Source organism: Lathyrus oleraceus, chromosome 3 (assembly GCF_024323335.1).
Source record: "Lathyrus oleraceus cultivar Zhongwan6 chromosome 3, CAAS_Psat_ZW6_1.0, whole genome shotgun sequence".
NCBI lineage: Eukaryota > Viridiplantae > Streptophyta > Magnoliopsida > Fabales > Fabaceae > Lathyrus > Lathyrus oleraceus.
In genome coordinates, this window is record NC_066581.1 from 227,510,995 (window position 1) to 227,536,667 (window position 25,673).

Consider the following 25,673-nt stretch of genomic DNA (forward strand, 5'->3'; position numbering starts at 1 on the left):
TATAATGGAGCTCGCTTCGACACCCAGGTATTACATTTTATGTTTTTCTCCAGTTGTTTAGTTAGTATTTCTCAGTTGACACATTTTCAAGTTCCATTTGTATTATTGTTTTTTTTATTAGTATTTACCTCGACTACATGATCCAACTGAGAGGTAATATATTTTACATTAATCAATTTCCAAATACTATTTTCAAAATATTATTTTAATTTTTTATTTGATATGTTCAAACCTCTCAGTTATTTAAAAAAACCGACGTTATATATCTTTTAATTGAATTTACATAATATGACGTTATTGTGTTTTTTATATCTTATATTTTTAATTAATATTGTCACGTCGAATTTTATATAAAACTGACGTGGCACATATATTGCATGAAATACTTCAGACTGCAATCTAGCTAGTTTCTAACTTTTCATTTACCTATCAACGCTCAAACGTCATTTTGTCACTCTCATTTCGCAAAAACCCTACGTGATTTTCAAGCTGATATTCATAAAAACTCTTCCAACAGATATTCATAAAACGTCATTTTCACAACATGTTTGTTCTTCACTGAAACGAGTTATATATCACTTTGTTTTTCACTGATCATTTTGCCTAGGTTTTGCATCAGTTCGTCTTTTGATCATTTTGTTTCTACGATTTTCCATTTGTTTTTATTGAAACATTAGTTAATATAGTTTCTCTTTATCATTTTGAGGTTTATTTAGATAATCATTTCATCAACAAATATAATTTTTTTAACAGGTTTATTCTTCACTGAAACGAGTTATATATCATTGAAACGAGTTATATATCACTAAAATGAGTTTATATCATTTTGTTTTTCACAGTTTGTCTCTTGATCATTTTGTTTATATGTATTTGTATCTTGATAGTCATGGTCGATTCGACAAGAACCTCTCATATAACATCTTCTGCAACATTTGTTAATACAAATCATAGAAGAAAAACTAGAGGTGGCATGATGTATACCAAGGTGAAAAAAGCCCACGAAACCGGTGTTCGCTACCCAGTTATAGTTGATGCTGCAATCGACAAGGCTTATGGTGAAAACATTGATGATTTTATGGCTTACATTGCATTAGAATATATAGTTAATGTGAGCATTTTGATATATAGTTGGCACGATGTTGAAGAGGACTTGAAAGTCGCCATATGCGAAGATGTTCAAGTATTTTATGATTTGTTTGCACGATGTTGATAGATAGTTGACACGATGTTCAATGACTGACATATTATCTTGTATATATTATCATTTATTTTTTGTTTAATACTAATAACTTCTCTATTATGTAAACATATGAAGTGTTCATTGTTAGTCCAAATGATAATAATGTGAAAAAGAAGATGCTTACATATTGTGGTGAGCGTTGGAGGGGTTTTAAGACACAACTCACCTATGATTATATTAAACACGGGGAAGATAGAGAAAAGCCTCCATAGGATGTGTATTTATATATTGATCAAGATGTTTTGGAGAAATTTGTAGAGTTTCACAACACTCCTTCCTTCTTGGCAAAGAGCCAAAAAGGAAAGGAAAAACGAGCTAGAAATATATATCGAAAACTTGAAAAGAAGATGATGGAAGAAAAAGAAAACAAAGGAAGGAAGAGCTGAGAGGTTCTATAAGTATTGATCACACTTCATCTCCACCATCACAATACAAGAAATAGAAGAGGGCACATCAAAGAAAAGACGACGAGTTCACATCAGATACTACGTGCGAAGTGGCTCAAAGGATTATAAGTAGATAATTTTTTCAACAATTTTATTTTAGTTAAATCAATTTGTTAAAGATTAAATTTTATATGTGTTGAAGGATAATATGGTTGAACAAACCGAAGTCGGCCTCTTCACTTCACAAGATTGTCATGACATCTTGGTAGAAGCGATTGGAACCGAGGAGCATCTTGGGCGTGTATGTGGTCTTGGAAGAGGCGTTGGCTTCAAGGTATACTTTGGACCATCTAAATCTTCTAGAGAGAAAACCTGTAAAAGAGATATTAAAGAGATTGTTGTTGTTGAGTTGGAGAAGGAAAGGGAGAAGCATAATAGGAAGTTGGAGGAGGAGAGGAAGAGGTGGGGGGAGAGGAGGATGTGAAGAAGTTTGAGGGGGGAACAGAAGAGGTGAAGGGAGGAGCGTGATAGGAAGTTGGAGGAGGAAAGGGAGAGGTTGCTACAGACAGTGTGGGAGAGTTTCCATAAGGAGCAGGAGGAGCTAGAGAGGATGATTGAGGAGAAGGTATTTGAAAAGTGTACCTGCAATGTGCTTGAGGTATAAGTTGTATGTTGTTGTTATTATTGTTTGCGTATTTTAATTTTGGATTGTATTTATGTTGTTTTTATGATGCATAAATTTATTTTTTTAGGTCTATTAAGCTACACAAATTCAAATCAGTTGAAAATTCGAGAGAATGAAGTTCATAAAGTTATGTGTCATACAAGCGCGAAAGAAAGTTTTTCTGCCAACCAGGGCAGTTTTGAACCCATAACGTCAAAAGTAGATAATACTGAGAGAGTAGGAATAATCATTGACAGTATTCCAGACTCATGCATGTGTATTATATTAAGTCATTATCCAACTCAGTTATTCGTACTTTCTAGGATTTATGTCCATGATTTTTTGTCGAGAAATATGTACCTAGATAATTCTGTATTACAAATTTAGTTCTCGTAAGTATAGTTTTTATGTTGATCTCTATTTAGATTCTTACGTTCTCTCACTTTAACATAAAGATTTGCTCTTGCAGGTACCTCTATGAGTTATGTGTTGAAAGGAAATTTCAAAACAAGTATTGCATCTTAGATCCGGCGCATATTGGTCTTACTCGCGGTTCGACGGGAAACAATAACCTTCTTTACTTAAAAGATAAGTTGAAAGGGAACATCAAAGATTGTTATTTGACAATGTTTTACCGCAAGTAAGTATATTAATTTTTGTTTTCATTTACAAATCAATTGTATACATATTAATTATTCTGAATGTTTATGCAGTTCGCATTGACAACTAATTATTATATGTCCCAAGAAAAATACTATAATTGTGTTTTGCTCGTTGCACTCTGAACTTCTAGAAGAAGTGGTTAACGCTTTGAATGGGTAAGTAGTATTATTTTTAACTTTAGAGTTGAATCATTTTTATTCATGTTTAATTTTAACCGACACGTGTAGAGCGACAGAGGAGTATAATGTACTCAAACATAATATACTTGGTAAAAAGCCAATCTATGTTTCCCCAAAAGTAAGTATATTACTTGTGTTTTTTGATATTATATTGTTTGTGTGTATTAGTGTGATATAAATATATGAAAATTATTTATAGTGGCGAAAACAACCGGACAACCTTTCATGTGGATACTATGTTATAAGATATATGCTCTATATTGTCTCCACAAGCATTACAAATGGATGGATGAAGCATAAGGTATTAACTTAATCCATATCTTCTTAATTTCATGTTGTTGTGGTTAGCTTATCATAATTTAATTTTTGTTCTAATTATAGGAGTTTAACAACAAAACACCGTACTAAAAAAAAGATATGGATGATATCCGATCATGTTGGGCCAGAGTCTTTTTATCTTGTTATGATTCTCTAAAACAATAGTTTTTCTTGGGTTGTAAATGTATAAATTTCCTTAATTTGTTTTGTGCAAATATGTAAATGTGTGTATTTTGTCTTGATGATACGATATATTTCAATTCTGTCGCATATTTTGTAGTTTCTGTGTAAAAAATGATACAGTCAGATGAAACTAAGATTTAAAACAATATAAATCTGGTATTCATTGGTTAATAGATTTATGATGATATGATACACGCCAGTGAAAATGATACATACAAAATTATGTAGGCTAGTGAAAATGATACAAACAGAAATGAGATTTTATCTCCCGGTTATTACTTAAAACCGAGGTAAATGAATAACTTATTACCTCAGTCTTTAAATACAACCGAGCGGTATATGGCGCATGCAACAAAATTTAGAAATTAAAAAATACGTGGTTGGTGGGGATCAAACTCGTGACCTTTTAATTTCTTACCTTGATTTTAGAAACACCAAGGTGACAAGTGATTGATTTTCATGTCGTCTTTCGTTACCTCGCCTTTGTAGCCGAGGTTAAATGCATTTTACGACCAATGTTAGATGTGTTATTTGTAGTAGTGATTCTCTCTATTCGCTATTTATAGAATTAAACACACATTAATTCAACACTTGATTTAATTCATCTTTTACAAATAATTATTCAAAGGTGTAAGTGTTTTAAATTTGATACTTAGGGCGAACAAATCCTGACTATATATATATATATATATATATATATATATATATATATATATATATATATATATATATATATATATATATATATATATATATATATGAGTCACCCATTTATCCGATAAATCGCTTAGTAATTAAATGTGTCACTGTTCTATTGAATATTCTGCCTTCCTCAAGGATAAGTCGTCTGATGTGGGAATTGGGGAGTGACATGTCCTCACCCTATAATAACATGGAGGAAGTCGTGGGGTAGTGAATCACACTCCTCTGAAAACCAGAAGATAAACCATTCATTTTTTCAATGGTTGTTATTTCTAAGGAAGTCTTGAATCCAAGTCCAATGTGGTTAAAAATACCTCAACACTAAAATTGAGAAGGTTAACCTAACTTTTTTTTTACTAAAAAAAAACCTTACTTGAACACCAAAATGCACACGTAGAGAGCTTCTCAATCTCACAACAAACCTTAAACACTCCTACATCCCTTTATCATTAGAGATTATCACACATTTATATTGTAAAATACACTAAAAAAAGTGTTTTTAGCTGGGAGTTTAAACCCCTTACTAATGAAAAAAACCCATCATAAAACAAAAATTTATGAGGGGATATGACCCCTAGCTATACAGGACATTACAATAAATAGCTAGGGGATAAGCCCATCGGAAACCAACTAAGAAATAAGTTCCTCGCTAAATGTAACTCATAAATTTCATGTCAGTATTTTGTTAGGGGATAAATCTCTAGCAAATACATTTACGTTTTTCTTTTTGTGAGGGACAAAATCCCTAGCTTAGGGTGTCTGACATTTGCTTATATATGCTTTGGAATTTGTGAGGTGATTAACCCCTCACAAATTGCTAATCAAGTTGTATAGGGATTAGTCCCGAGCTAATATTTCTAATAATATATAAAAAATATTATAATTATATTATTATAAATATAATAATATAATTATAATAAAATACCATCAATAAATACTAATAATTATAATAAAATATCATTAATATAGTTATAATACCATTAATATCATTAAAATACACTTGCAAATATCTATTATCACTAATTTTTTTGAAAAGAAAGATAATAACATATATTATACACTTACAAATATCTATTAATTATCCATTTTATTAAACATATACTTTTAAATATATACCCTTCAAATATATTACTAAATGATTTATATCACATAATACTAAATATGTATCACATAATACTTGATATTTTTAAAATAATTTATAAATTGTAATTATGTTTACTAAAATAATACTAAAATATATTACTAAATAATAATAAATCTATACTATTTTTTATATTATTTTTATTTATTTTCAAAATATAATTTATACTATTTTTTTAAGTATAATATAAAAATAAAATAACATTTTCTTATAATATTATTTATCAAATAATACTTAATATTTCCAAAAAGAAATTTAAGTGTTATGTTTACTAAAATAATACTAAAATATATTACTAAATAATAATAAATATATACTATTTTTTATATTATTAATTTTTATTTTTGAAATATTATTTAAAATATTTTAAAAGGTATTATTTGGAAAAAATATTATATAATAAATAATAATAAATTTTATTATTATTCAAAAATGATATATAAAAGCAGTATGTTATATAATATATAAATAATATATTATTTTTATAATAATATTAATATAATACATAATATATAATATATAATATATCACATTAATAAGCAATACTAAATAATATTTAATATATAAAAGTAGTTATATATAAGCCGTAGATTATAAAAGCAGTATAAATAAATATATAAAACTAGTATGATATATAATAGTAAAAATACTAAATAAATATATAAAAAGTAGTATATTAAATAATATATAAATAATATATTATTTTTAAAATAATATTACCATAATATATAATATAAAATATTATTTTGAAAATAATGCTAAATAATACATAATGTATTATTTCTATCAATTATTAATAAATATTAACAAATATCAACTAATATTCAACAAATATCAATAAATAACAAAAAATATTCAGATTTAAAAAAAAAATAGAGAAGAAATATGTATCTTTGGATAAAAAATTAAACAATTCTAAACTTTTAATTTTACTCTCCTTGCAAAAGTTAAAATCTTTATAGGAAAAATGGAAAATGAACAAAATAAATTAAAATTAGGGATTTCATATATTTCAAAAATCAAAAGAAAAAAAAAACAAGTAAAAAAGTTATAAAATCATCTTTCAAAAGACAAATTTATTGAAGAGTTTTTGATGAAAAATCTGAGTTTGATGATGGAAGAGTGAGGTCAATGGAGTGAATTTGAGGGATGAAAAATCACAGAAAAAGAAAGAGATGATTTGAAACGGTGAATGTAAAAATGGAAAGTTTGGTTCAAATATATGGAAATATTTTGTGAGGGGCTCTCAGCACCAATTAAAGGGTCATAATTAGCTAGGAACAACCCCTCACAAATTACAATTCCTTTATGAGACAATGTGTAGAAAATATATGGCTAGGGGTGGCCCATTAGGAGTGTGCATGGATTCAATTTAATATGAATCAATCCATTTTTATGGTTATGGTTTATAAACCAAACCACTTCTCACAAAAACAAATTTAAAATTCCAACCGGTTCCGAATTAGTTCCGAACAGATTTAAAACCGTTTTAAAATTGATTTTGATTTTAATCAAAATTATTTAATTTTATTTAAATTTTATTTTCTTTAAATTAATATTAATTTTTAAATTTAAAAACATAAACAAATTTTATGAGGTTTTAAAATATTTTTCTTTTAAAATTTAAAAAACATACAAAAAAACAAATTTCAAAAAAATAGCAAATATTCAGAAAAAAGAAAAATACATATATAAAAAGAATTGAAAACAATCAAATTATATCCTGAAAATGAAAAAAGTATCTTCAAAAATAAATTATTCCAAAAAATAAAAATAACTGAATAAAAAATATCAAATTACAAAAAACAATTTAAAAAAATAACAAATATTCAGAATATATATATATATATATATATATATATATATATATATATATATATATATATATATATATATATATATATATATATATATAAATTTTTTGAAAATAATCAAATTATATCTTGAAAATGAAAAAAAATCTTAAAAAATAAATTATTCCAAAAAATAAAAAATAACTGGAAAAAATTTATTTAAAAGAAATGGAAATCGAAAATTAATAAAATTCGGAAAATCAAAAATAGTTTCTATTCTGAAATTATAAAAAATTATTATTTTTTAAATCATTTTTTTCTGAAATAAAAGTTTTTTTATTCTGAAAATTTGAAAAAATAACCTTTTTGAAAATTAAAAAAATTATAAAAAAAAATTATTTAAAAAAAAATCTCAATTTTTTTACTGAAAAAAATACAAAAAAAAATTGATAATTTTTTTTATTTAGAAGAAAATAATAATTTTATTTGAAAAAAAATATCAAGTATAATTTTTCCGATTTTTTTTTTGAATATAATATTTTTCGTGAAAAGAAAAAAGAATTCTGAATTTTATTTTTAAATTTTTTTTTATGAAATTTAAAAAAATTTAAAATATAAAATTAATTTATAATGCGATAAAACATGAAAATAGACAAATATAAAAATTTAACGAATAGTAAAATTTGGATACCCAATAAAATAACCAAATTTTTATAATGAGTAACGGTTTATATTTGGATAACAAAATGGATACTTAAATTTTTATCGTAGAATTTGGTTTGATTTTTTAAAAGTGGAACAATTTGGATATCAATTTGATTATGAATAACCGGTTTTTTTGCACACCCCTAATGCCTATCGCAAACTTAATGGAAATATTTAGTTATGGGGTACCCTTCTCAAATGTTATCACATTTATTAAAGTGATTGACGCAAGATAGATGTAATGGTAGTCTGGTCTCAAAATCTGCATGGGGTTGCGTCTCACAAAATTTACTCAATTTATTAGTTAGGGATGTCCCTTCATAATTTCAAAATTCAAAATCTCTTTCTTTAATATTTGTGGGGGATTATCACACACCATTTGTTTATTAATTTTGTTTTTAATTTTATGTATTGTGAGAGAATAAACTCCAAACAATATAAAAATTTAGTATGGAGTTTTTTACCTCGCAAATATCCTTCACTAATAAACAATTTCTTATATCGATATGAAATGATTAATAATAATATTAATGATAATTATAACTTAAAATTTAATAGGCTACGGTCTCACTTGACATACATTTGAGTTGACCGTGTCCTATATTTGATTGCATGCTTTTAACTTGAATTGCAATTTATCTTTTATAATTTGAATATTTGCTTACTATTTAGGCAAATAAAAATATTCTCTTGATTTAATTAGTTAAGCCACTTTCTTTTACATCTGATGACTTGAATTGAGAGACATGATATTTCATATTTGTGCCAATTGCCGTTTTTCACATGACGTGCCATTCCCACTCATCACATAAAAAAAGTAACTTTTCAGTTTCGTTCCATTAATTCACAGTTCCCAAGGGCAAGCTTGTGGTGATTGAAAATGACAAATAAAAATTGATTCTATAATTATTCCAAACATTTGACACTTGTCGTACATATGATGAAAGATAAATGACACGTCATACATTCTATTTGGATAAGGTTCAAAAGATGCGCATGATATCCTAACGTGTATCACCGTACCGTATCTGTAACAAATTTAGGTTGTGTTTAGTTTAAGGATGATTAAAATTAATTTTGGAGCAAGAAGAAAATTGACAAGTATTATATCATGTCACACCTAACTAGACGCAATTTTCAAATAGTGGGTCAATTAATCCACTTACATACTGTATGATATAAGCTTGTGATTTGTGAGCTGTTAATCTCCTAAGCATGACAGATACACTATGATTATTTTAGTTGGTAGGGCAATTAAAAATCGGTAAGTAACCACTAATCAAGTAAACGTGTGTATTATCGTCACCGACACAACACAACCATGTAAACCACATTTCTTAAATCCTTGCCTGCACCTTCTTACTTTGTTTTTTTACTCAATTTCAAATTTTATAATTATTATTAATTTAACATGTTTGCCTTCTGTTTTGTAAGGCAAAAATCGTGGACGAAATTTTGTGATTTATTATTGTTATTTATTTTAATTATAATATTTTTAATTTTAATTTTAATTTAATTAGTTTGGATTTGTTTTGATTGATTTAAGAGGATGGGACCTAAGTAAGGGTAATACAATTCTTAATTCACGGTCTTATTTTATTTTTAAAAAAATTAAAAAATATATTTAATATTTATATTAAATAAATTATAAATTAGAAAATAAACATGAATTTATTATTAAATAGTAAATTTTTATTTTAAAATATAAAGTAAAGATTGTGGATTCAATCCTTGTTATATCTTTTTAATCATTATTGCATAGTTTTTTTATTATTATGATAAGTGTTAGTGACTTAAACTATTTAAAGATGAATAAAAAATATAAAAAGTAAAATGAAATTAAAGATTTTATGTTTTTCTTTTATTTTTTAATCATTGATTCTTCTAATTTTGTAATTGTTAATTTTTTTTATTTTTTATTTTAATTTATTAATTGTTTAATGATATTTTGATGACACTAAAATATAAAGATTTAGTTGATGAGTTTGCTTCAAAAAAATATTTGGAGAAATAATCTTTTTAATTTATTATAAATTTTAAGTTGTATGAAATGTTCTTTTTTTTATAGTTCAAACAATACTTCGAGTTTTGTTGTTGTTTCACTTGGTTAATATATAGTTGTATTTTTCAATACATTAGTTTTAATTATTAAAATTATATTTATATTTAATTTAGGCTTGTTTTTTAAATTAGAACATGGTCTTCTGATAGATTGGATCGATCATGAATAGTAACACGTGTGATTATGTTTAATTTATTTAATTTTTAAAATTATTATCATTGTTAACGTGTTGATGTCGTGTACGATATTTGTGTCGTGTACGCTGCTGAAGATGTGCATACCACTGTTGCTCTTGCTGATTTTATAGAAAAATAGGGAATTTCGATTATGTAGGGCGACGTCCACTATTTAGTCCCTAAATAGAGGCTTTCGATCCTTGATTTTTTCCTAATAAATCGACAAAAAATCAGAATAATCTGAGATGATTTTCTTAAAAACAGAAAGAAAGAAAAATTCCTAAACCGCGAAAGGACCCGAACGCAAGAAAGTTAGGGCAAAGAAAATGTTAAAATACAATAGCTATAAATATAATAATGGTTAGACTATAATAATAGTTAAAATCTACAAGAGTCCCCGGCAACGGCGCCAATTTGATCCGCTGTCGCGCGCGGGTCAAAACGAGTGTTTTTCAAAAACGTAGTACGGCGATAACTTTAACTCGGATATCGTTCTCACAAGGATTCTTGATTATTATTATCCAAAGGTAAATCGAATTAAGGGGGGTGGGGGTTGTTTGGTTTGGTGTTCGATTAAGAAAAAGTGATTATTAAAAGCAATTCTTGAAATAAACTATTATGAAATAAGTGATTATGAAATAATTCAATCTACCGATTTAGTTCCTACTATCATTGATTAATATAATTTTAATACCCTAAGTGAATTGTATATTCCTATTTGGATACAAACTCAATGACAAGCGCGGTGAAGTTTGTGAGATGTATGATCCTATTGTCCGAATTAAGCAAACGGGATAAGTTTTCATGGATTAAGCAAACATGATTGATCAGACACAAAAACGAATTAAGCAAACGTGACGTGCCTATGTTAGGATCATAGAATCAACCAAATTGAATCAATATATTTCATGCAATCGAATTAAGCATACAAGAACACAAAATATCTTTGAAAGGAATTAAACTAAAATTAACATTATAATAATCTCAAGTTTTGGAACCTGAACTATGGCAGATCGAATCAGAGGGATTAGTTCTCCATGGAATTCGTACAAGCTTTCAAATTTTCGTGAGTAGTGATACCGTGTACTGTTTTCGGCTGCTTAGGTTATAGGAAAAGTAGAATAAATCTAATTTGGTCAAAACACAACCCAGACCCAAACTAAATAACCCAACACAAAATATAAATATAGTGCTGAAGGCTTCAACGGATTTTTCAACCATGCTACAGTCCGAATTAGCTTCTGACTTCTTCATGAAAGTCGTAGCTCTTTCTCTTAGCTTTCCAACGACTGGTAGCACACCTCAAACTGATACTCCTAGCTCCAGTTATGAATTTATTCGTGCAGACTGCTAATGCTGAAAATAAACTGCGAAAAACAAATAAGTGTAAAAATAAGATAAATTATAAAAACACATTAAAAGGGAAAAATAACCAAACTAAAACATGGAAATGCATAATTATAAATATAGAAGAATGTGCATCAAAATGCACTGATCATATTTCCATTAAGTCCCACTTGTATTTAAGCAAGTGAGTGGTGTGAGCATTAGTACCTTTTATTCCTTTTGTTGTGTGTGTGCTTATGTGTGTGTATTATGTAACTGTTTTGAGTAGTGGAACTTTGTTATTATTATTTCTTCTCTCTCTTGTTTGTTTCATTGTTCATCTTTATCACCTTATGCACCAACAATTGGTATCTAGAGCTCCGGTTCAAATCCACGGGGAAACACCATGGAAAACACGAGTGAAACGGTGAGGCATTGTGTGATTGATTTATGTTTGGAGAATTCGTGTTGAATTTTTTATTAGAATTGTAACAGAATCACATATCTTGATTTTGCGGGATTTGGAACATTGTGTTTAGGTGAGATCTAAGTTTATTGCATAAGATTGAAGATGAACAGAAACGGGAATCTGAGTACGAAGCTTCTAGTGTTCGATGGCAAGAACTGGAATCGTTTGGTGATTCAGATGTGTGTGTTGTTTGGAGCTCAAGATGTTCTTGATCTCATCAACAACTGTTACATTCAGGTTACACTTCCAGAAAATGCAACAGATGCATAGAGAAATGCTAAGTCTGATCTGAGGAAGAAGGATCAGAAGGCTCTGTTCTACATCCATCGGTGTGTGGATGTGAACGTGTTTGAGAAAAACGTTGATTCGACGACGGCGAAAGCTGCATGGGACACACTGGTGCGGTACTACGATAGCGATGCATTAGTGAAGAAGGTGAAGCTTTAGTCACTACGTAAGCAATATGAGAACCTCAACATGAAGAACAATGAGAAGGTACCTAAATACATCTCCAGAGTGATTCTGAACACAAATAAGATGAAGTCGTGTGGAGAAACTCTCTCTGAAGAAAGTATCATAGAGAAGGTACTTAGATCTCTTACTCCTCAACTTGATTACATTGTTGTAACAATTGAACATTTTAATGATTTAAGCATCATGAGAATAGAAGAGCTGCAAAGTAGTCTAGGGGGCAAGAGTTGCGTTTAACTGAAAAAAAAACCTCTGAGAGAGAGGTAGAGTAAGCTCTGAAAGATTCTTTTGTCAATAAAAACCAGAAGCAGTCTTGGTCAGAAGCCAAGAAAAGACATGGTAGGTCTCAGAAGTCAGAAACCTCAACTTCTAGGAGTCTGAAGGGAAAGGAGAAGTATGACAAGAGAAAAGTTCAATGTTACTGTTGTAAAAAGTTTGGCCACTTCGCTGCAAATTGTTGGTCAAATAAGAATAGAAAATCAGAAGAAGTGAATATAGCCAGAAGTTCTGATGATGAACATGTGTTAATAATGGCTTCTGATTCTGATGGTGCGTCTCTAGAAGACTAGTGGTATATGGATACTATTTGTTCAAACTATCTTACTGGAAATAAGAAATGACTGGTTGATTTTGACTCTAGGAAGAGGACCAAGATCAGATGTGCTGATGATAAGTATTTGAACGCTGAAGGAATGGGGAATGTTAGAGTGATTCTGAATAATGGCAAATCTATGTTAATTTAGAACGTCTAGTATGTTCCTAGCATGAAGAGAAATCTGATAAGTGTAGGTCAATTAATTGAAAAAGGATTCTCAGTTAGCATGAAGGAAAATCTTTTGAAGTTGTATGACTGTAATTAGAAGTTGATTATGGAGTCAGAACATGGAAGGAATAGAACATTCAAGGTGAATATTCAAACTGCAAACTCTTAATGCCTTAGTACAACAAGTATTGTGAAGAAAAGTGAGTTGTGGCACAAAAGATTTGGCCATTTGAACTTCAGAAGCCTAGGGAACCTGAATTCAAAGAAGCTGGTACATGGAATTCATGCAATTAAGAAACCAGAAAAGCCATGCAATGTGTGAATGAGAGGGAAGAAACTAAGACTATCATTTGCATCAGAAGTAGCTCCAAGAGCAAAGCATGCTTTGGAAGTAATGCATTCTGATGTGTGTAGACCATTTCTAAAACCTTCACTATGAGGGAATAAATACTTTGTGTCATTTGTGAATGAGTTCACAAGGATGACATGGGTATCCCTTATAAAGTTCAAACACGGGGTGTTTGTTGAATTTAAGAGATTCAGAATCAAGGCTGAGAAGCAGAGTGGTTAGACTCTGAAGATTCTCAGAACTGATGGTGGATGTGAGTATAACTCTACAGAGTTCAAGAAGTTCTGTGAGGAGAATGGAATTGAGCATGAAGTGATTGCTCCATATACTCCTTAACACAATGGTCTTGTTGAAAGGAGAAACTGAACTTTGCTTGATATGGCAAAGAGCATGTTGAAAGAGAAGAAGCTTTCTAACACTTTTTGGGGAGAAGTTGTTGCCACTGCAGCCAATGTGCTAAACAGGTGTCCAACCAAGAAGTTGAAGGAAATTCTTCCTTTTGAGAGGTGGACTCGAGATAAGCAAAGTGTGAGTCATTTTAGAGTATTTGGGTATGTCTGTTATAAACGCATTCCAGATGTTACTAGAAAGAAGTTGGATGATAGAAGCAAGGTGATGTTACTGGTGGGGTATCACAGTACAAGTGCTTATAAGCTTTATTGTCCATTCACTAATAAGGTTGAAGTCAACAAAGATGTTGTTGTGAAAGAGTCAGAAGTATGGGATTGGAGCAAGTCTCAATCCAACTCCGGTGCAGAGTTAACTTCTGAAGATATTGATTCTGATTCTGAAAATGAGTCAGAGCCTGAAAATGATTCTGAGAGTGAGTCCGAAATAGAAGCCGAAATTGATTCTGAATAAGAATCTGATTCTAATCCAGATTATGGTGGTGAGTCAGATTCTAGTGGTAGTCCAGATTCTAGGAATATTCTAGATTTTGAAGGTGGTCATGCTTCTGAAGTCAGTACTTCTAGAGTTCCAGCATCTGATATTTTTCCAGTATCAAAAGGTTCTGAACAAGTTCAGAGGCCACAAAGAATCAAAAACATTCTGAGAAGACTTGTAGAGTTTGATGTGCTGCAAGATACTGAAGTAGATTCTGAAGGGGAAATTATTCAATGTGCCATGTTAGTAGATTCTTAACCCATGAGTACGGAAGAAGCTCTCAATAAGAAAGTCTGGATGAAGGCCTTGAAAGAAGAACTTGATGACATAGAGAGAAACAAGACTCAAGAGATGGGTTTATAAGGTGAAGTTAAAGCCAAATGGATCAATTTGCAAACACAAAGCAAGGTTAGTCGTGAGAGGTTTTCTGTTGATGACATATTACTAACAGGAAGTTGTGAACATGAGATAACTAAGTTCAAGAAGGAGTTGATGAATGAGTTTGAGATGACTGATCTAGGAAATATGGTTTATTTTCCAGGGATGAAGATTATGTACTCTGAGAAAGACACAATTTTACATCAACTGGAATATGAACTTGAGTTCGGAAGTATGGAGTTTTATTCCCTTCTGGTGCTGAAACTAACTCGGAACTTTTGAGTTACTCAGATTCTTATTAGTGTGGAGACAGAGTTGACATAAGAAGTACTTCTGGATACTTGTTTAAATTTCTAGGAAGTCCTATTTCTTGGTGTCCCAAGAAATAGCCAGTTGTTGCTTTGTCAACCTGTGAAGGAAAATATATTGCAGGTGTTGTGACTGCATGTCAAGTTGTGTGGCTTCTGAATTTACTGTAGAATCTGAAGATCAAAGTAAACAAGCCTATGAAGCTGATGATTGATAACAACTTTGCAATCAATCTTGCCAAGAACTCAGTGCTGCATGGGAGAAGCAAGCATATTGAGACTAAGTATCACTTTCTGAGAAGTCAGGTTCAAAATGGAGTGCTAGAAGTTGTGCAATGTAGCACACAGAAGCAGTTGGCAGATGTTCTGACGAAGACGATCAAGACTAATCAATTTCTCCGCTTGAGGGGTAAAATTGGTGTTGTTAGTTTTGGTTAAGCTGAATATGAATTAAGGGATGTTCTGACGAAGGCGATCAAGACTGATCAATTTCTCCGCTTGATGGATGGAATTAGTGTTGTTAGTTTTGGTTAAGCTGAATATGAATTAAGGGATGGTGTTAGAATTAATTTATATTTTCAGAAACTTGTTGACAAAGTTTGTTAGAGGGTATTTTAGTATTTCCATTAAATCTCATTTGTATTTAAACAAGTGAGTGGTGTGAGCATTAATATCTTTTATTTCTTTTGCAGTGTTTGTATTTTTCTGTGTAACTGTTTTGAGTAGTGAAAATTTGTTATTATTCTCTCTTCTCTCTCTTTTTTGTTTCATTGTTCATCTTTATCACCTTGTGCACTAACAACCTTCGAAATTTTAAGATGTGAATTCTAAAATTCAAAATAAAACCATCATGACAAAAAAGAAATAAAAATGAAAGGGTGTATGGATTATTCGAAGTTTTCGGATTCTAGAATTGTTAAGATTTAAAAAACATGATTCAGAATTTAGAATCTCAGTAGTATTTTCAACAGTTTAAGGAGATTTTGATAGTATTTGAGATAAAAGAAGTGCACCAATGTATATAATGTAAAAAATATCTCCTCTCAAACTTACTACATTCTTAGAAAGCTCCCAGTTTTTTTTTCTGGTCTTTTAAATTTTTCATAATTTTTACTCCTTCGAATTCAACGATGGTCAAATTGTAAAATACAATTTTTTCTATAAAAAAAATTATACCTTTGGATTGACCGATCTTAAATATAAAATATTTATTCAATTCTTCAGATTTCTTGTTCAAATTAGGTGTAAAATGCAGATTCTAAGTTTATTTTCTACATCTCTCTGTTCAATCAAAAACTACAAAATAGTTATTCGATCTAAAACCAACAACAAAAGTCATTCCATCAAGTGGGATCTTTAAAACTTAACTTGAGTTCGGCACAAATATTTTTTAAATTCAAATTCGATTCATTTTAAATTCACGAGCAATTCGATTTGAATAGTTAGATTTATCTTATTAAATTTAAATAACTTTTTTATGAATTTAAATATAAATTTTATTTGATATAGAACTTTTATTAAATAAAAAAGAAATTTAATCTTTTTTTACGTATAATATTGATTTTATTTATATAATTACTTTTTAAAAATATTTTATTCACATGAAAATATAAATGATTAATTAAAAATGTTATATTATAAGAAAATAGATCGCTAAATTTTAAAGTAAGTCAATATAAATCACTTTTAAAACTTATATAACTTTTCTTATATATAATTAATTTGATTCACAAACCTAACGAATACAACTATTCATAAAGTAGAATTATGCATAGTTCAACTCATTTAATTGATAAATTAATTTTTTTTTTCTTCACATATTTATTTATTTTTTCTTCATATTTTTTAAAATAATTTATGAACTTAATTCTTCTGTTTATTTGTATAATCAAATTTCAAATTATATTCAAGTTGGTTCTTAATTTTACTTTTTATTTGTATAATCAAATTTCAAATTATATTCAAGTTGGTTCCACTTATTCTTTGACTTGCTATTTCTATCCAAACCATATAAAAAATGATAATTAAGAAATTCAATGCAAAAATCATATATTAACTTTTTAGAAAGTTTCAAATTCTTTCTTGTAAATATAAACTTTTTTATTTTATTTTTAAATTTTTAACTTGTACCCTAAATTAACACCCTTCTTAAAACACAAACTTATGTCCAGATCCTAGAAGAGTGCAACTTCAAGAAATAAGTGAAATACGTCGTTCTAAGTATTTGTTTCTCATATCCGATGAATAAGATATCAGAAATAGAGATGTCCATTCTAAAGACACTTGTTTCATTGGTCCCTTTAGCATTATGTTTATACTATTCCTCATCTTGTTTATTTTCTAGTGCCTTTAGTATTATGTCTCTATACTCTTCCTCATCTTTTTCATTTTCTAATTTGCTGGCAACCAACATCCATCATTTTGATTGTTCCTTTATATGTGCACAGTGCACACTGGGTTCTCGAGCTGACGCTAGCAAAAAAAAAACCTAAGCGACCTCAAAGAGCCCAGTATGCCACTTACAAAAAGTTAACTTATTCTTATGTAAGTGAAAAGGGTAACTTATAAATTCTGTTCTACACAAGTACTTCCAGATATATTTACTGAAACTGGATCTAAAACACCAATTAATGCTGCAGCTTAGCATTGTTAAGACACCACCAAAACGTTGTTCAGAGTCTCAGATCATGATAGACTACACTATGAATAACAATAGCAACCGATCTTTCAAGGATCCAATGTGAAAAAGTCATGCATATAAATGACAAAATATAAAGGAAACATAATAAAGCATCAGATAGAAGAAACAACAATGCAAGCCAAAATACAGAAACAAACAGATGGGTGCAGAACTACTCTAAACCATGTACCCAAACTCCCACTACCGTCACCTCCATTTTCCCAATTTGGAATTTCCATTCTCTCCACATCAGGCTCATAACAAGAATTCCTCCGGATATGCTAATTACAATGCAATCTTCACTAAAGATAGAAGAGTACTGCTGAACACACTTACACGTCATACTTAGTAACTTATTTTATTCATATCCATGCTCTGGCTCTTCTTCCTCCTCGTCCTCATATTCTCCTTCTTCATCAGCAGTGGCATCCTGGTACTGCTGGTATTCAGACACAAGGTCATTCATGTTGCTCTCTGCTTCTGTGAACTCCATTTCATCCATGCCTTCACCAGTGTACCAATGCAAGAAAGCCTTCCTCCTAAACATAGCAGTAAATTGTTCGCTCACCCTTCTAAACATTTCCTGAATGGAAGTTGAATTACCAATGAAGGTAGAAGCCATGGAGAGACCTCTAGGAGCAATGTCACAGACACTTGACTTAACATTGTTGGGGATCCACTCAACAAAGTAGGAAGAGTTCTTGTTCTGGACGTTAATCATTTGTTCATCCACCTCTTTGGTGCTCATTTTACCCCTGAACATGGCAGATGCAGTGAGGTAGCGGCCGTGCCTGGGATCAGCAGCACACATCATGTTTTTGGAATCCCACATTTGCTGGGTGAGCTCAGGAACCGTCAAAGCACGGTACTGCTGAGAGCCACGGGAGGTGAGAGGTGCAAAACCAACCATAAAGAAATGCAGCCGAGGGAATGGGATGAGATTCACAGCCAGTTTCCGGAGATCAGAGTTGAGTTGACCAGGGAAACGAAGACAGCAGGTCACACCACTCATAGTAGCTGAGATCAAGTGGTTCAAATCACCAACTGCAACAAAACAAACAATCACACATTTTCAATAATCACAAACATCAACAGAAGTTACCCAACAATTGAAAAATCAGCTGCAATCAAATTTGCTTAAAACATAAATAAACAGTCTAATGGATTCCCAAAAATCATTTTACAGTCAAACCAGTTAATCAAATCCCATAAATGAAACTTGGGAAAGCAATTTGACTGAAAAGTGCACAATGAAAAGAAAAGAAAAATCCATTATTATTATTCAAGAACCACAACTAAACCAGAAAAAGTGATATACACAAGTACTCAATCAATTGACAAATAAATAAATCATCAAAGCCAAAGTGTATCAGTGATGTGATGGAATCAAATCCATATCAAGTGATGAACAATTGCAACAAGCATCTATAATCCAGAATAAGTCAATTCAAGTCCTCAAACAAGTCTTACACAGCCAATTCAATAATTCAATTCGCATAATAGAATAATAATTTAACTAAATAAATGCAAATTAAGGACAGTTGACTCCTTTGACCAAAACAAATGCACAAAGAATCATTAACATGTGAAGCCTCTAAGCAATCTACAATGCCATCATTACATCTCCTATCTAGTAACAAGCAACGTAAAAGAAATTTAGATCGCATGAAAAGATAACAATACTCACAGCTAGGAGTGGTCAATTTGAGAGTCCTGAAGCAGATATCATAAAGAGCTTCGTTATCAAGAACCATACATTCATCAGCGTTCTCCACCAACTGATGAACTGAGAGAGTAGCATTGTAAGGCTCAACAACAGTATCAGAAACCTTAGGCGAAGGAAACACCGAGAACGTGAGCATCATCCTATCGGGATACTCCTCTCTAATCTTGGATATCAACAGTGTTCCCATTCCAGATCCCGTTCCTCCACCTAACGAATGACACACCTGAAACCCTACCAAAAAACAAAATCAAAATTAGTAACCGGAATTACACAAAAATCATCGATCCGGTTCATATCACTGATTATTGATAAGTACGGTTCAGTTAAACTACCTTGAAGACAGTCGCAATTCTCAGCTTCCTTTCTAACAACATCGAGGACCGAGTCAATAAGCTCAGCGCCTTCAGTATAGTGTCCTTTCGCCCAATTGTTACCAGCGCCGGACTGACCGAAGACGAAGTTATCCGGACGGAAGATCTGGCCGTAAGGACCAGTACGGACACTGTCCATGGTACCAGGCTCCAAGTCCATGAGGATGGCGCGTGGAACAAACCTTCCACACGATGCTTCGTTGTAGTAGACATTCACGCGCTCGAGTTGCAGATCTGAGTTTCCGACGTATCTTCCAGTCGGATCTATGCCGTGCTCGTCGCAAACAACCTCCCAGAACTTTGAGCCGATCTGGTTACCGCATTGTCCTCCTTGAACGTGAAGGATTTCCCTCATTTTGTTCGTTTTTTCTGTGATTTAAACAGTGAAAAGGTTAATTTCAGAAATATTCAACAGTGAGAGAGAGAAATTGATGAAACCAGATCTAGATGTAGAGAGAGAGAGAAAGAGATAAACCTGTGGCGGTGACGAATATGAGTGAGAGAGTGAGGAGTGAGAATTTGGGAGCAGGGAAATGCTTGAGCGGGATTTTTATAGCGAGAGAGAGTGAGAGTTTGGACTAACGTATTAATTCAAGTTTGTTCCCTCGCTTTGTGTTGAAAAGAAATGTGAGCCGTTCGATGGAATCCTGCCGACGGTGGAGATTGAAATATTTGATTATTTAAATTTTGAAGGGTTGTTTGGTATTGGTGCAGAGTAATTGTGTTAGGACAGATATACCCTTTTGTTGAATTACGAAATGGTCCTTTTTCGGTAGATAGATTAATTTTAGATGGGGAACATGGAAGGGAGAGGTACGAAAAATAAGGGTAAGAAGAATAATTTGGACGTGCTAACTGCTTGGGTTGTAAAGTCTATGTCCGTGTCAACCAAATCCGTCATTGAGAGAGACCTATGATTTGTTTCTTTCTCATTTTTTCTTCTTTATTTGTAAAATTTGAAAGAGAAATTCTCCCTCTTTTGTTAATTACGGCCTTCATCTCAAAATAATTTAGTTTTAAAAAAATACTAACATATTTTTTAGACTGGCCGCCGGTTGTTATTAATTTTTAACATGACAATAATGGGTGATATTTTTCAAAAGTTTATATACATTAATGCTTTTTATAAAAAATAATTATATTTTAAGTATAAGAAAACATAAACTATATTTCTCTCTTATGATTTTCAATAAATTTTAAATATGGTATAGTATAAGTTTATTTAAGTATATTATTTTTTAACTGTAGTCCTTATAATTTTGTATGTTTACTTTTTATCCTTACAATTATATATTACTTTACTTTTAGTTTTTGTTCCAATTTAAAAAGATAAAATAATTTTTAATGTGTCCATAATCTAAGGTTACGTCGTCCTTAAAAGATCAAGAAAGAGAAAAAAATATTATATTTTTGAGATTATTTGATCATCAGGAATGTCCATTGTTTTTGTAATGGTCTAAATTTCATTATTTAAGAGAAAATATATTATAAATAATATATACATATTATTCAAAAATGGTACTTAATTTTTGTTTAATTTTTTATTTTTGGTGAATCTTGATTTTTATTACTTTAATTTATAATATAAAAAAAAATTATCAAACTAATCATTATTCAACTTAGTCATTATCCAAACTATTAATTATTGTCATTATTCAAAACACTTATTATTAAAAATATACAATATTCAAACTAATTGTTATTCAAATTAATCGTTATTAAAAGTAACTGATAGTTAGACTAGTTATTCAAAATGGTAGTAGTTGTTACTATTCAAGTATTATCGTGTATCTAAGTGTTTCGTACTAGAGTTATAGAAATGTTTAGATTGAACAGACTTGAGTTTCGATGTAATGGAGCGAACTTTTGATACCTATGAGTGAAATGGACATGCAAGGTTAACACTTCATCGTTAAGTTACTAAATGAAAGAGAAAGTAGTTTAAGTGTATGAATGAGATTATATTTGGAATGGCGTGTGTTAAACATTATATAGTGCGGATGGTTAGAGTTGACCCCGCATGACTCGGTGCATTACTCGAGGGACTATTCGATTACATCTGATAGTGGTGAATGCTTTATGTCGCCAATGCTTAGGCATGCACATTTTGGGATTAGGCTTCATCGTGATTGGCCTTTATCGCCTTTGGGCTTATGGTCGGCCAAGAATAGTTTTCCCCTAACTTTATCCTTGCATAGGGATAAAAAGACTTTTCATAATACTAGGTAATTGTCCCATTCAACTATGGTCCAGGTGACAGATTCTTATCTTGCAAAAATGGAAAGTTCATCCATGAAGGTTGTGAAGGAATCCATGCTAAAAGGCTTGTTATGGCTAAAAAGATCATTCGAGTTGGTTATTACTAGACAACCATGGAGGTTGACTGTTACAACTTTGTCAAGAGATGTCATAAGTGTCAGATCTATGCTGACAACGTCCATGTGCCACTAACTCCATTGAACATCTTGACTTCTCCTTGGCCCTTCTCTATGTGGGGTATTGATATGATTGGGATGATCGAATAGAAGGCTTCCAATGGTCATCATTTCATTTTGGTTGTTATTGATTACTTCACCAAGTGGGTTGAAGTTGTTTCATATGCAAATGTCACACGACAGGTGGTTACGAGGTTCATCAAGAAAGAAATAATATGTTGATATGGTGTTCCTAGCAAGATTATCACTTACAATGTCAGTAACCTGAACAACAAAATGATGAAATAGTTCTGTCAAGAGTTCAAGATCGAGCACCACAACTTTTCACCATACCGACCCAAGATAAATGGTGTCGTAGATGCAACAAACAAAAACATAAAGAAGATTGTCTAGAAAATGGTCAAGACTTAAAAAGATTTGCATGAAATGCTTCCCTTTGCACTTCATGGCTATAGGACTTCAGTACGTACTTCTACTAGGGAAACTTCACTTTCCCTCGTATATGGCATGGAGGTTGTACTCCCAATCGTGGTGGAAATTCCGTCATTAAGGGTTATTATGGAAGCCAAACTTGATGAAGCTGAATGGATCTAATCGTAATATGATCAGCTGAATCTCATCGAAGAAAAACGCTTGACGGCTCTCTATCATGGTCAGATATACCAAAGACGTCTCAAGAAAGCTTTTGACAAAAAGGTCCGTCCTCGAGTATTCCAATAAGGCGACCTCGTGCTCAAGAAATACTCCCTTATACACTCGGATCCACGAGGCAAGTGGACTCCCAACTACGAATGACCCTTTATCGTCAAAAATTCCTTCTCAAGCGGAGCTCTGATCCTCACCACCATGGATAGGAAGGAGTTTCCACTTCCCGTGAACTCCGACGCAGTAAAAAAATACTATGCCTAAAAAGAAATGAATAAGAGTCTGCTAGATTGACACCCGTAAGGACAATCTAGGCAAAAATAAGTTTCCAATGGAACAAAAAAAAGAAATGTCCATGAAAAAGTTAGGGATCAAAACACAAAAAAATATAACATCCCACTAAGTCGAAAACCCGAAAGGCACGACTTAGGCAAAAATGGGCATCCCAATGGACAAAAAAAGAGAGAAAAAATATCCAGACAAAAGTTAGGGATAAAGGAATTTGACAACACTTTAGCCTACTTTATCACAACTAGATCTCAGACGGCAACGGATTGATCCAATCATCGTCAACCAAAGTGAAGTGTTGGGACCAAGATCTTACAGGAGATGGTAGCATATGTTGTAACCAATGGAAATTCATATAAATTTCCCATTGTCATTAACCTTTATTTTTCATTTTTTGTAATTTCCTCTTCTAGGATTTTACATTTGTGTACACATCATATGTACAAATTTTTCCATAGTTAATAAAGTTTACTTTCCGTTATTAATTATTTTTTGTTATCAATTTTTATTTCTCGTAATTTGTTTGCAAAATAATTTATTGTTTTTTATCATATGATGCCGCAAAACATCGAGAATAATAAAAGCTAAAACAAAAGAAAAAATGTTGTGCATTGCTTTGAGTACTTGAAAAGTTCTAAAGCGAGATTCGTAGTCTATAGTAGATGATTAGTATGCGAATGCATCTCAATAACTGTCCGATCAGATCACACATCCTTTTCTCCCCAGCAGGGTCAGGTTTGAAATCTCCAGCAATTATGGTAACGTGAAGTCTTCTTCTTTGTGACAAGCTCTCTGGTCCAGATATCAAAAGTCGGAGAGTTGAAGTCTACAACCATGCCAAAAGAGTATCACCCTTGTAAATACCATTCATCTCTCACACAAAAAAAGCCCACATCGCTGTATAGCATGCATAATTTCATGCATCGGGTAAAATCAATCATACATTGCATATATCATGCATATCAAACTATTCTCTTGTGACAGATATATTTCCCCAACAGATATTTCAGTCAATCCCCAAAAAATAAACCTATAAAAAACCTACCCGTCATTCCATATCCTCGATAAACAAATCCTAAATGCACTTACCTTTCTTTCAATGCATCTTTATCTTCCAACAGACAAATTTTCAAATGTTCTTATATTTAATCCTCTTCTACCTTAAATGCTTAAAAAGTTATCACCATTAGTACATTCAGGTCCAAGATAATAAAATAGGGACAACTGTCATACCCCAAAATTTGCCATACTTTTTTCATTTTTGTCTAGCTCATGATTCTCATTTCATCCACTACAAAAAATGGGTAAATTATGGTGGTTTTATTAGGAAGATGGTAGAAAATGCCACAATTTTCCGTGAATTATGACGTTTTTATTTAATGACATAATTCTATTCTCATTCCGGTAAACATTAATTGTTGCTTCAGATTCCAAGGGTTGGACAATTACTTGCATGAGGTATTTGTTTATAATTTTGCAGTTTTTTCAATTACAAAAATATTGCTTCTAAGTTCTTAAAGGTTTTTGGATATCAAAATGTGATTTCATAATAGTTTTTAAATAATTGTTTGCTAAACATGTTGATTTGTGAATTGAATTTAGATTTTGCATTTTAAGATGGGGTTCGAAGGTGGAGACTATAATTCAAGTATGTAGTTAGGTGAAAACTATCTTGAAGTTATTTATAATTTAAGAGACTTAAAAATGAAATTTACAATGTCACAATGTTTTCATCAAGTATGAAACCATATATCTATATTCCTTGTTGATTTCTTCTAAGAGGCTTTAAATGTAGTTTAAGAAATGTATATCAAACTAGATGATCTAAATGGATCTCATGCGGGAATAAGTGGCCGAATTTCTATAAGGAGTAATGATTTCTAAAATATGATAAATGTTGGGCTATTGATCTTGCATCAAATTATTTATTTATGTGAAAAATGTTAAAATTATGGCGTTTATAATCGGCATTATTAACCAAAATAAATTAACATTATATTATTCGGTATATTGCGGCGGTTAATAAGAAACCGCCAGTTTTACCTAACCAGCAAAATTTACAATATAATTGAAAACGCCATTTCCATTAATTAAGTCAGTTGAAACCGCCACAATAGTACTATTTTAGCAGCCATAATTTACCTGATTTTTTACTGATCTCCATATTCACATGCCATAATCATCCATCATAAAACATTCATTGTGCATTTCTTCAAATAACACATCATTGATTCAAAGGTCTGTATTTAAGAAGCAAGGCGTTGGTTTATGACTGACAAGATTAGATCATTTAACATAGTTTGGTTAACACCTTGTGGAGCAAGTCACTTTGAGGTCCTACCTTGAGGTTAATATTCTTTTATCATG

The 25,673-nt window shown here is 31.0% G+C and overlaps 1 protein-coding gene across 1 annotated transcript; it reads right to left on the reverse strand.

Moving 5' to 3' along the window:
* Nucleotides 1–17,868: 17,868 nt before the first annotated feature.
* LOC127126467 (tubulin beta-3 chain) lies at nt 17,869–20,584 on the reverse strand. Its single transcript, NM_001427574.1, has 4 exons — nt 20,414–20,584; nt 19,900–20,307; nt 19,529–19,798; nt 17,869–18,885 (listed from the first exon to the last, which is right to left on the reverse strand). The coding sequence occupies exons 2-4, from the start codon at nt 20,291–20,293 to the stop codon at nt 18,200–18,202; spliced, it is 1,350 nt and encodes a 449-aa protein (NP_001414503.1). The 5' UTR covers nt 20,294–20,307; nt 20,414–20,584; the 3' UTR covers nt 17,869–18,199.
* Nucleotides 20,585–25,673: the final 5,089 nt, after the last annotated feature.